The 11,677-nt window shown below is 39.7% G+C and overlaps 2 protein-coding genes across 2 annotated transcripts; one reads left to right on the top strand and one right to left on the bottom strand.

Annotated features, from left to right (window-relative positions):
* The first annotated feature begins 5 nt into the window (after positions 1-5).
* HTR12 (Histone superfamily protein) lies at positions 6-2,708 on the top strand. Its single transcript, XM_089614823.1, has 6 exons — positions 6-155; positions 787-820; positions 924-1,051; positions 1,688-1,762; positions 1,964-2,039; positions 2,267-2,708. Exons 1-6 carry the CDS (start codon positions 60-62, stop codon positions 2,320-2,322), a joined length of 465 nt encoding a protein of 154 aa, XP_089470949.1. The 5' UTR covers positions 6-59; the 3' UTR covers positions 2,323-2,708.
* Positions 2,709-2,924: 216 nt separating this feature from the next.
* Positions 2,925-4,702, bottom strand: LOC149397669 (nod factor hydrolase protein 1-like). Its single transcript, XM_089614822.1, has 2 exons — positions 3,431-4,702; positions 2,925-3,121 (listed from the first exon to the last, which is right to left on the bottom strand). The coding sequence occupies exons 1-2, from the start codon at positions 4,539-4,541 to the stop codon at positions 3,093-3,095; spliced, it is 1,140 nt and encodes a 379-aa protein (XP_089470948.1). The 5' UTR covers positions 4,542-4,702; the 3' UTR covers positions 2,925-3,092.
* Positions 4,703-11,677: the final 6,975 nt, after the last annotated feature.

Below are 11,677 nucleotides of genomic sequence, written 5' to 3' on the forward strand. Positions count from 1 at the left end.
TTTTAAATAAAAAATTCCCTTTCGTTCCTCACTCTCTCTCTGTCTCTTAACGAAGCACCATGGCCAGAGTGAAACATCCTGCACGCAGAAAGAAAAGTGCAGCAAAATCTCCTGGTCGCGAGGCTGACGCGTCGAGCTCTGGTCCTCAGACTCCGGTATATTTCTCTCTCTTCTGCTCTCTCTCTCTCTCTAATCAGTTTTCATTTCAGTATGAAATGGTAGTTTTTGGCGTGATAACTAGGGAAATGCAGCGAAATAGGGTTTTAATACGGACCGGGTTGAGCATTTTTTCGTGTCACAAGCATTCCTTCATGCTTTTTTTTTTCCTTCTTTTTCCTTCGATTTGAGTTTATGAGGTGTTTGGTTTTAGGGTTTTTGAGTAGTTATTTCAGTGCGAGCGGTTCTCTTTTATTGTTTGTCACTAATATGGTTATGAAACACTACCACTAACCAATTTAGAGTATTGAGTTATTATAATTATTTTGGGCTAGAGTATCTCGTCTGGGTCGTAAGAAATGTGCGAATTTTGTTTGTGTGAGGGCAAAATCAACCTGGATTAGTAAAAATTTCACAGTAGTTGTTCTTCTATGACAAGTGCTTTATTTTTTTTGTTAATTTATAATATTTATAATTTTTACTTTGCTATATATAGAATGCGTACATGTGCATGGTTGTGAAGTTAAGCTTGTTGTTTCATTAGTCTTTGAATGGAAGTTTTATCACGTCACTCAGTTGTTTAAATCTTCTGATTCGGTTCCATTTACGCTTTTGCAAACATGAGCAAAGACACGCGGTGGAAGGACGAACGATACTCCAGGAAGTAAGTTTTGTTTCCATTGCTTTCTTTTATTTATTGTATATTTTAGTGTAGGTGCTTCAAAGCCATGATTAGTTTAATCTTTTATTTGGTTGTTTGTCTATAGCTTCAAGAGCGGCTGGGACTCAAAAGAAGAAGTATCGCCACAAGCCTGGGACTGTGGCTCTTCGCGAGATTCGAAAATTCCAGAAAAGCACGCAATTGCTTATTCCCGCGGCTCCGTTCGTCAGAACAGTAAGTTTCTTGACTCAAAACTGCATTTGAAGCTATTTTCACGTATTCGAACCTCAAATGTATATCCAAGCACAAATGGGTTTTGGTACTTCTTTATTAGTGATTGGGAATGAGTGAAAAAGAGCAATTCCATGGCGATGCTGTTAAACTAGCATATTTTGTTACCCTTTTATCGATATACATTTTATTTTTGTAAGATACAAAATATCTTACATGGGAAAGTGAACTATGCACAGATCGGTTTTGGTACTTGTTTACTAGCTACGGGGAATAAGTTTAGAGCAATTTAACGGCAATGTTTATATGTATTTTTATTTTATTTTTGCTGCGCGTGTATATATTTATATGAAAAGATTATATATATGTTATATTTTTTCTTAGAAACATAAACATCTTACATGGGAGAGGAAAAAGTGAACTAAGATTTAAAGATCAGCTACAAAATTAGTCTGAGTGCTGAATATATACGTCATGTGTATATTCTTAAATTAGTCCTAAAATGAAAAACATACTGTCTATTAATATATTAGCTACAATATATTTATGTTGAATATATGCCAGGGGTTACCTTCGAGTGAGGAAGAGGACTCGATTTGTGATGCTAACAGTTTCTTTTTTTTCAAATTTAAATTTAAGGTTAGAGAGATCAGCTACAAAATTAGTCCAAGTGTAGGAAGATGGCAAGCTGAAGCTTTGATAGCTCTCCAGGAGGTGATGAATCGAATCCTTTCTTGTGCCAAATATCTTCTGCATATCACGAGTTTGTTTGTTTTTAAATTTTTTTTTTTTTTTGTTCTTCTCAAATCATACGATTTACCATTTATCTTTCAATATACAACTTTAATGTGTATTTAACGGGCTGTTCTCTTTTTGTTCAATAATAATTCTTTGGATGCTCTGTATTTCTTGTAGGCGGCCGAAGATTTTTTGGTTCATATCTTTGAGGACTCCATGTTGTGTGCAATCCATGCCAAGCGTGTTACTCTCAGTAAGTTGATTTTATTTTATTTTTATTTTTTTTTTTGTAAATTCCTTGTTTTGTTCGACGTTTACTTTATGGCAATTTTTCCAGTCATAAACGGGATCATAAATCATTTTTCTTCTAATCACACTTCAAAATCTTGAAATAGCCAGCATTCCTTGATCTGAACTTTCAATTAGATTCTTGCGGTTCTCACTTATTAATTGAGTAATTTATTTATCGGTTGCTTTCAGTGAAAAAGGATTTTGAGTTGGCACGGCGAATTGGAGCGAAAGCGAGGCTTTGGTGAGAGCCCAGTACAAGCTAACCCTGTAACTAACACCAATTCTGACCGATTGATGTGGCTTTGGCTCGCGTCAGTAGTTTAGTACCTTCTATTTAAGTCATTGTTATTGTCAATAGTCGTGAGGCAACGTGGCCAAGGATTATTAATTGAGCTTTTGCTAGTTGAAAACTACCACCTGACATTGGTCTTTTCAGTTTCTCATGTAATTGACTAGGATGTTTAGCTTCGTTTTCATGCCTAGGTGTTTGCTTTTGTAGAGCTGTTTTAAAATTGCTTATTATTCTCTTCATGCTAGTTACTTCATTTCTGGTTTACGAGGCTTAGGGAATATGCAAAGTGAATAAACTACTCGGCATACTGAGTAAGCTATACAAGTTATTTTCTTCAAATTTCCCAAGTTCACTGTTTTTCCCTTTTTCTTGAACTGTTTACAACTTCATTTAGTATTTACTCTTGTAACTGCAAGCAGTTTCATTTAGAACAAGAGGTATTTATGGAACAAGCATAAAAAATGGGTATCTGCAGAATTTCTCCAATGAAAGCTCTTGGTTTTTTGGTAACTAAAAGCTTTACAGATAAATAAGGGAGTCAGATTTATATAAAGAAACTCGAAACAAACTGAAATTTATTATATGATGCTTACAGCTTACATACATTAATCTTCATATAATATACTTAGGTGTCAAAGTTAAAGTCAAGAGAACAACATCTAGTCTGACACGAGATTGCATACATAATATTGGTTGACCACAGTCTGAGAAACACAATACTCTTCACGTGTCTACAATCCACGACCTTGAAGCTGAAAAGGAGAATAAAGTTTGGATCCAAAAGCATTTAGTGACAAGCGCGGCTTTTAAAAAACTTGATTTAGAAAAATGATAAAAATGTTGCAAATCAATAATTTTAGAACTTTTTTTTACCCCAAAATTAGTTTAGCGTATCGAAATTTCACCCCTACAATAGTTAAGAGACTACGTCCACTAGACATTTCGGAAACAAAATTTAGATATATTTTTAGACATATTTTCATCCTTTTTTTTTTCTTAGTGTTAATCATGTTCAATTCTCTTCTCAAAAAAGAAAAATTAAAAAAAAAAAAAAAATTTACCTTGTGTAGAGATTTCCCATCCTTTGTCATAACTTAAGGCCCAAAAGAAATATCCCCGCAGCCCAAGAGCTTGAGCAAACCCAATCTTTGTAGTTATTGTGAACGCATTGTCAAAGCTAATCCACGACGAGCCCACAGTAGCGTACAGAGAGATAGTGTCCACGTCATACACCACCGTGGCACCACTCTCCTCCACCCGTCTGTCCACCTCAGCAAAGCTTGACGCGCCATCTCCAAGGCCCGGCCCAACAGCGATCGAACCGAACCCATTAATCCCCGACGGGTCTTGGAGCCGCCAAGTCCGCCCGTACAACGGTAGGCCCATAACCATCTTCTCCGACGGCATCCCGGCCCGGATCCAAGATTTGATCCCGTTGACCGTGTTGACTTTGCTTCTCGGGTCGAACAACGCCGAATTGGGCCCGGTTAGGTTGCTCCAAGCCCCGTTGTAATCGTAAGACATGACGTTGACCCAGTCCAAGCTCTTCGCCATGGATTGGGCCGGATAGACCCGTTTACGCCCCGAGAGGAACGGCCCGACTGAGTAGTAGACTGCGGCGGTGATGAGCAAACGAGGCCCGGAAGTGAATCGGGCCTCGTTTTTCACTCTGGATCTGAATTCCCTCACGAGAAGGCCCAATAGGCCCATTTCAAATGGGCTCTCAGGAAACTCCCAGTCTAAGTCCACTCCGTCGAACCCGAACTCACGTGCCACTTCCAGGCACGAGTCAATGAAAGCTCTGCGCGAGGAGGGTTTCGATGCCATGAGAGAGAAGCCCTTTCCGCTTCCCGAGCCGCCGACGGAGAAGAGCGTCTTCGCCGGCGGGTCCACGTGGCGCATCGCGGTGGTGAAGCTACGGAGCGAAGTCGCCGTGGAGTTCGATACCTCGAATTTGTGTGTTACTTTGCTTGGAGTTAGGAAAGCGTAGAAGATGTGAGTGAATAGAGATGTGTTTATGGAAGAAGGTGGTAAATTTTTCGTCCATGAGGGGTAATAAGCGGCCTTGATTACCGGTGATGGATAACCTCCGGCCACCGCGGAGGAGGTGGCCAAGAAAGGGGACAAAATTATGAGGAAAAGGGGAATATTATGGTGTTTTAGGCTGACCATGGTGATGATAAAAATATTTGGTCTATTGCTAAAATGGTTGATAGATTATTTAGGAAAAGTATTTGGTCTTTTGGAGTTTCTTGCTGTCTTATTGTATTTGTATGTGTAATTAACCGTTAAAGTATCAAAAGAGCAAACCAAGTAGTGGATTCATTATTATTCCAATAAAAAAATAAAAAATAAATAAAAAATAAATAAATAAAAAGAGTAGTGTCTTCATTGAAGCCTATGTGTGTCGATGTTTGATTGGTGTCTTGAATCTAGTGGCTGTTTTGTGTCTTGTTAGTTTCTGAATCAGAAAATGTTTTTATTTGACAATGTAAATATGCATTATGTTTGAGTGGTTGAAAAGTTCAGAATTTTTTAGGAAGCCGCCCATATTGTGAGGCGTTTGTTGAAGTAGTGTTTTTCTAGAATTAAATGAAAAAGTAGAGTACAGTCACGTATTAAAAGTTAATATTCAGTAGGATTATGCTAGTCAACATACACGTTTTATGCAAATTACTCGTTTGGCCACAATTATTTTATTTACGACATCAACTGTCGATTTTTCCGAATAGTTTCCACTCTTTATTGCTTTTGGGCATGAATGAATACAAATTTCTATATAAATCATAGCTGTCTATGGTTCGAATTAAGGTTCAAAAATATGGTCGGTAATATATATGGATGATATATGAAATTCTGAAAAGTCTCAGTAAAAATTCGTGCATATATCGTAAAAATTCGTGTATATATCATTTTATGATATATCATTTTCACAACATATGATATATCCGTGATATTTTAAAATCTCGCAATATTTTGAGAAGTTATCAAATGCAATGTATCGCCCAATTTTTTTCAATGCCGAATGTATCTTACCAGTTCAAAAACTTATACGATTTCGGCGCTATGCATGAACTCGGCTTCTTCAAGGTGTGAAATCGACAGCCATGGAAGAGAACTTATTCGAAAACGTAACCATTAATATCTCAAGCTTCAACGTACAATAAACTCCAAATTTAAAGTTTAAATGCTTTTTAATTTTTTAATTTTTTTTACAATGATTTAATTTGATTTTGTTGATATATTTTTTTATATATATATTTGAGATAAGTACTTGGTTAGTTTTCAAATCCCCAACTTTTTGTAAAGTTCCGACGAGGTTTTCAATTTTCCGGTGACCCACCACTTTTCACGGCGGACCTTCCATTTTACGGCGTATTCAAAATCCCAGTATTATTGTTTTAGTGAGGTTAGTATAGAACATTGTGATTTGGGCTCTGATTTTGAAATAGTGAATTAGAATTTATGATTGTGGATTTGAAATTGTGATTTTGAAATTGGAAATTTTTAATTGTAATCTTGAAATAGAAAATTAGAAATTGCGAAAGTTGGTCTTGCGCATCCTATTCCAAAGTGCATCATCCTCCACGTGCGAGATGAATTGGAGTACATTTGCATTGATCCAGACCAAACAAAAGAACTGATTGGTTTACAAACGCTTAGAGCAGCTTGTATTTTGTAATTACAATCAAAAGTTGCAACTCAGAGATATGGAAGCTGCAACCGATGGTGTGAATGGGCAAAATCCATATGGTATCCTCGAAAGATTGATGGCGACGGTGGGTCAAAAAACTTAGAGAATGAAATCCTTGATTTGATTCGACCAATCCACTTCGATGTTGATTTCGGTAACTCTAATCCAGAAGTTGCAACCGAGGTTCAAAATTTAGGTGTTGACGTCGACCGAGTTATGCGAGACGGTGTTGGCCACGATGGTGGTAGTACTTGTGGTAGTAGTACTCACGGGGGTAGTACTTATGATTGTAGTTCACGTGGCAGTGGTGGTGGATATGGATATTGTAGTGATTATGGGGGTGGATATGTTCGGGGAGGTGGTGATCCAGGGGGCCTAGCTAATGGTCTCAGATTTGGAATCCAAGGTGATGCTATGGGGTTTGGCCGAGGTCATGGTGATTATCCTCAGGGTGATGCTGATACAAATGATAAGTTAGCTGATATACAGCTCCTACGTATGCAGCTCCCATGTATGTTGCTTCTGTTGGAAATTGAGTAACATTAAATAGGTGCTTTAATTAGCTCAATTTAATTTATTCACTAAAAGACAAAATAGTGTGTTGTTGATTGAGAAAGTGAGTTTGTGCGTGGGAAAGAGTCCCACATGGAACAAATACTAAGGTGAATGAGGAAGTGACGAGCTCGACTGGGGCGAGGTCGACTGAACGAAATGACGAAGTCATTTCAGCTCGACTAGGGCGAGGTCGACTGGATGAAATGACGAAGTCATTTCAGCTCGACTGGGGGCGAGGTCGACTGGACGACCTCCTGGTGAGCTCGACCTCCTGGTGAGCTCGACCTCCAAGCGAAACGGCACAGTCCGCGGGCTTCTCGCGGCGATTCTCGCCAACGGTCGCGCCTCTTCATTTAGCAGTTATTTGTGGTTACCGTTCGAACCAACGGTCACGTCGCTTCGAAATGAACGATCGTTTGGCCAACTGTCGTGTCGTTTGCGACTATAACCGTTAGTTCGACCGAAACAGTGCGTCTGTTCGTCGAACCTCTTCGCGAACAGGTACGATTGCTTATATAATCCGACTTCGGATTCAGTAATCAATACAGGTTTTCGAACCAACTTTCTCTCTACCAGAAACACTTATCCAGAAACACAGTTCTTGCTTATTTTCGGATTTTCACTCTGTCTTGGTGCAGTCCGAACTAGGCTTGTCGTATCATGCGGTATTCTTGTACAGAAACCTTGAGAAAATTTTGGGGTACTCGAAATACTATAAGGAAAGCGTTCCTATGCGTGATTCAAGCCTCGAAATCTTCAATTTCGAAGAATTATCTAACAATCTTATAGTATCTTGTGCTATGGCTACCGAGGCGTCTGTTTCAAGTCTGAAAGTGATGAGCCATGACTTCGTCAAGTTAGATCGCTTCGTCGGCACTAACTTCACTCGCTGGCAGGACAAGATGCGTTTCTTCCTCACCACCATGAAGATCTTCTACGTGCTCGATCCGACGTTGGTGCCCATCCCGGAGCCGACGGACAATGATGATGACGAACTCAAGGCAGACCGAAAGAAGCGTCAAGAGGACGAGCTGCTGTGCCGGGGTCACATTCTGAACACATTGTCAGACCGACTCTACGATCTCTACACCGACAATCCATCGGCGGTCGAGATATGGAAGGCTCTCGAGTACAAGTTCAAGGCCGAAGAAGAAGGTACCAAAAAGTTCCTTGTCTCGAGTTACTTTGATTTCAAGATGTTTGATGACAAGCCTATACCTGCTCAAGTTCATGAATTGCAAGTTATCGTCAACAAATTGAGGACAGTGAAGATAGATATTCCGGAGTCTTTCCAAGTTGGTGCGATTATTGCGAAGTTGCCCAATTCTTGGAAAGGCTATCGGAAGAAACTTCTTCACAACACTGAGGACTTCTCTTTGGAGCAAATCCAGAAACATCTTCGAATCGAGGAGGAATCGAAGATGAGAGAGAAGACGACGGATGCCGGTACTTCCAAGGCCAATGCGGTGAGCGCTAAGGGCAAAAGGAAGTGGAATGACAAGGAAGGTTTTTCGGGTTCCAAAAAGGACTCGAAGAAATTCAAGCATTTCGGCAAATCCAAGTCCGGTGACAAGCCCGGGTCCAAGGGGTCCAAAGGGGGCTGCTATGTGTGTGGCAAACCCGGTCACTATGCTCGAGATTGTCGACACCGCAAGACGGAAGAGAAAGAAGTCGACGCCACTATGACCGACACTAACATAGTCGCTACGTTGAGCGAACTCATGGCGGTCAAAGGCAAGGTTCAAGGGTGGTGGTACGATACTTGTGCTACCGTTCACGTCGCCTATGATAGGGCTGCCTTCAAAACCTATTCTGAAGTCAACGATGGACAAGCAGTTCAGATGGGAAACGAGCATCGCTCTCAAGTTGTCGGCATCGGAAACGTGGATCTCAACTTCACCTCCGGGAAGACGGTCACTTTGACCAATGTTCTCCATGTTCCGGATATGTGTAGGAACCTAGTTAGTGGCGATCTCCTAGGCAAACCGGGGATCAAATCTGTGTATGAGTCGGGCAAGCTTATCTTGACCCGTAATGGTGTATTTGTTGGCAAAGGCTATTCCAGTGAAGGGATGGTCAAACTTTGTATTATTGACAATGTTATTAATGAAATTTCTCCTTCTGCTTATATGGTTGATTCTGTTTCTTTATGGCATAGTAGATTAGCACATATTGGTTTTAGCACTATGAAAAGATTAATTAAATGTGGTTTAATTTCATGTAAATCTGATAAATTAGATAAATGTGAAATATGTGTGAAATCTAAAATGATAAAGAAACCGTTTTATAGTGTAGAGAGAAATTCTAAGTTGTTAGATCTTATACACTCTGATATATGTGAATTTAATGGCATGTTAACCCGTGGGGGAAATAGGTATTTTATTACCTTTATTGATGATTGCTCTAGATTTACATATGTGTATCTTTTGAAACATAAAGATGATGCTTTCAATGCTTTTAAGGTGTATAAGGCTGAAGTAGAAAATCAATTAGGAATTAATATTAAAGTCATTAGAAGTGATAGGGGCGGTGAATATTTTCCTAGTGATTTTAATGCATTTTGTGAAGAAAATGGTATTGTTCATGAATGTTCCGCACCTAGAACACCACAACAAAACGGTTTAGCCGAACGTAAAAATAGGACACTTCAAGAAATGATAAATGCCATGTTAATGCATTCTGAATTACATTTTAGTTTGTGGGGTGAAGCTTTACTTTCCGCATGTCATATTTTAAACCGTATTCCTTTAAAGAAAACTCAAATATCTCCGTACGAGGTATGAAAATGGCGAAAGCCGAATATTGGGTATTTCAAAGTGTGGGGGTGTCTAGCCTACTACAAAAACATGGATCCTAAAAGGACCAAGTTGGGTCCTCGAGGGATACGAAGTGCTTTTATTGGCTATGCTACGAATAGCAAGGCATATAGACTTCTAAACTTAGAGTCTAATGTCATAGTAGAATCCCGAGATGTGGAATTCTTTGAGAATCTTAACTCGAAAGGAAAAGAATCTCAAAATTCCACTAATGAAGAACCTCGACTAGGCGAGCTCGACCTCCAGGCAGGCTCGACCCCAAAGCGAGCTCGACCCCTGGTGAGCTCGACCCCAGGTGAGCTCGACCTCCAGGCAGGTTCGACCTCTAGGCGAGCTCGACCCCAGGTGAGCTCGACCTCCAGGCAGGCTCGACGCCTCGAGAGGAAAGTCTTCTAGGGAAGTTGTAGAACAACCCAAACTTCGGAGAAGCAAAAGAGTCCGTAAGACTAAGGATTTAGATTCTCGCCTCATTTCTTTTTACCTAGTAGAAGGAAATAGAGAGAGTTTTGCTCGGAAAATTCCTATTATTCTTCTTATTGAAGATGATCCTAAGACTTATAATGAAGCTGTGGCTTCTCGAGACTCCGCCTTTTGGAAGGATGCTATCCAAGATGAAATGGATTCTATTATGTCAAACCACACTTGGGAGATTGTCGATCTACCCAAAGGGTCGAGACCTATAGGGTGTAAGTGGGTGTTCCGAAAGAAGTACTATAGTGATGGTACTCTTAACACTTACAAGGCTAGATTAGTAGCCAAAGGATTTCGACAACGGGAAGGAATTGATTACTTTGACACATATGCACCGGTAGCAAGGACAACAACAATTAGAGTGTTGTTTGCCTTGGCTTCTTTGTATAACCTCAATGTTCATCAAATGGATGTCAAGACGGCATTCTTAAATGGAGATATCGATGAGGAGATTTACATGGAGCAGCCAGAAGGTTATGTGCTTCCGGGTAATGAACAAAAGGTTTGCAAACTTGTTAAATCCTTATATGGATTAAAACAAGCACCCAAACAATGGCATCAAAAGTTTGACTTAGTCATACTTTCGAATGGATTTGTTCCTAACATTTGTGACAAGTGTTTGTACACAAAGGTGCGTGGTAACCTTATGATCTTCCTATGTCTCTATGTTGATGATATGTTGATCATTAGCAATGAGATGAAAGGAATATTAGAAACGAAGAGGTTTTTATCTTCCACTTTCAAAATGAAAGATCTTGGACACGTTGATACTATTTTGGGTATCAAGGTTCGTAGAACCAGTGGGTGTTATGAACTTAGTCAATCACACTATGTTGAAAAAGTGCTTGATAAGTTCAAACATTTAAAGTTCAAAGAGGTGAACACCCCATTTGATCCAAGTGTAAAACTAGAAAAGAATGATGGAAGGGCTGTGGCTCAATTGGAATATGCTAGTGATGTTGCTTGTCTTATGTACTTGATGCAATGTACTCGACCAGACATAGCATTCGCCGTTAGTAAAATGAGTAGATTTACTAGCAATCCAAGTACCGAGCATTGGAAGGCCATTGGGAGAATTTTTGGATTTCTTTTGAAAACCAAAAATCTTGGACTTCAATACGGTCAGTTTCCTGCCGTACTAGAAGGATATACTGACGCAAGTTGGATATCGAGTGTCGGAGATAACAAATCTACGACGGGATGGGTGTTTACACTTGCCGGCGGGGCAGTTTCTTGGAAATCAAAGAAACAAACTTGTATCACTCATTCGACCATGGAATCAGAGTTCGTGGCTCTTGCTTCCGCAGGTCAAGAGGCTGAATGGTTGAGGGATATTCTTTTAGAAGTTCCATTGGCTAAAGACAATATATCAACCGTGTCGATACATTGTGATAGTCAATCAACTTTAGCTAGAGCATACAGTGAAGTGTATAATGGAAAGTCTAGACATATTAGGCTTAGACATGACTATGTGAGGAAATTGATCAAAGATGGAATCATTTCGCTCACATATGTGAGATCAAGCTTTAATATTGCTGATCCGTTCACTAAACCTCTTGCAAGAGATTTGGTGAAATCGACCTCGAGAGGTATGGGTCTTAAACTCCTTGAGTAGCGATCTGACAATGATGGCAACCCAACCTAAGGTTAGGAAATGACTAACAATAGGTTCAATGGGTACGAACAAGTCATTGAATTGGATATTCATAACATTATATAATAATGTTGACTGTTACAATCGGGAGGTTGAGTTTCTTAACTCTTAATGAAGT

This window comes from Urtica dioica, chromosome 5, assembly GCF_054948205.1.
Source record: "Urtica dioica subsp. dioica isolate 48M chromosome 5, U.dioica_male_clone48M_v1_H2, whole genome shotgun sequence".
NCBI lineage: Eukaryota > Viridiplantae > Streptophyta > Magnoliopsida > Rosales > Urticaceae > Urtica > Urtica dioica.

Bases quoted from the DNA above. Each gene is read 5' to 3' on its own strand.
- LOC149397669 (XM_089614822.1), bottom strand. From the start codon at position 4,541: ATGGTCAGCCTAAAACACCATAATATTCCCCTTTTCCTCATAATTTTG. The intron at 3,122-3,430 runs GTAAATTTTTTT...TCTCCTTTTCAG, and splicing joins ATGGGAAATCTCTACACAAG to CTTCAAGGTCGTGGATTGTA.
- HTR12 (XM_089614823.1), top strand. From the start codon at position 60: ATGGCCAGAGTGAAACATCCTGCACGCAGAAAGAAAAGTGCAGCAAAA. The intron at 156-786 runs GTATATTTCTCT...ACATGAGCAAAG, and splicing joins GCTCTGGTCCTCAGACTCCG to ACACGCGGTGGAAGGACGAA. The intron at 1,052-1,687 runs GTAAGTTTCTTG...TTTAAATTTAAG, and splicing joins CGGCTCCGTTCGTCAGAACA to GTTAGAGAGATCAGCTACAA.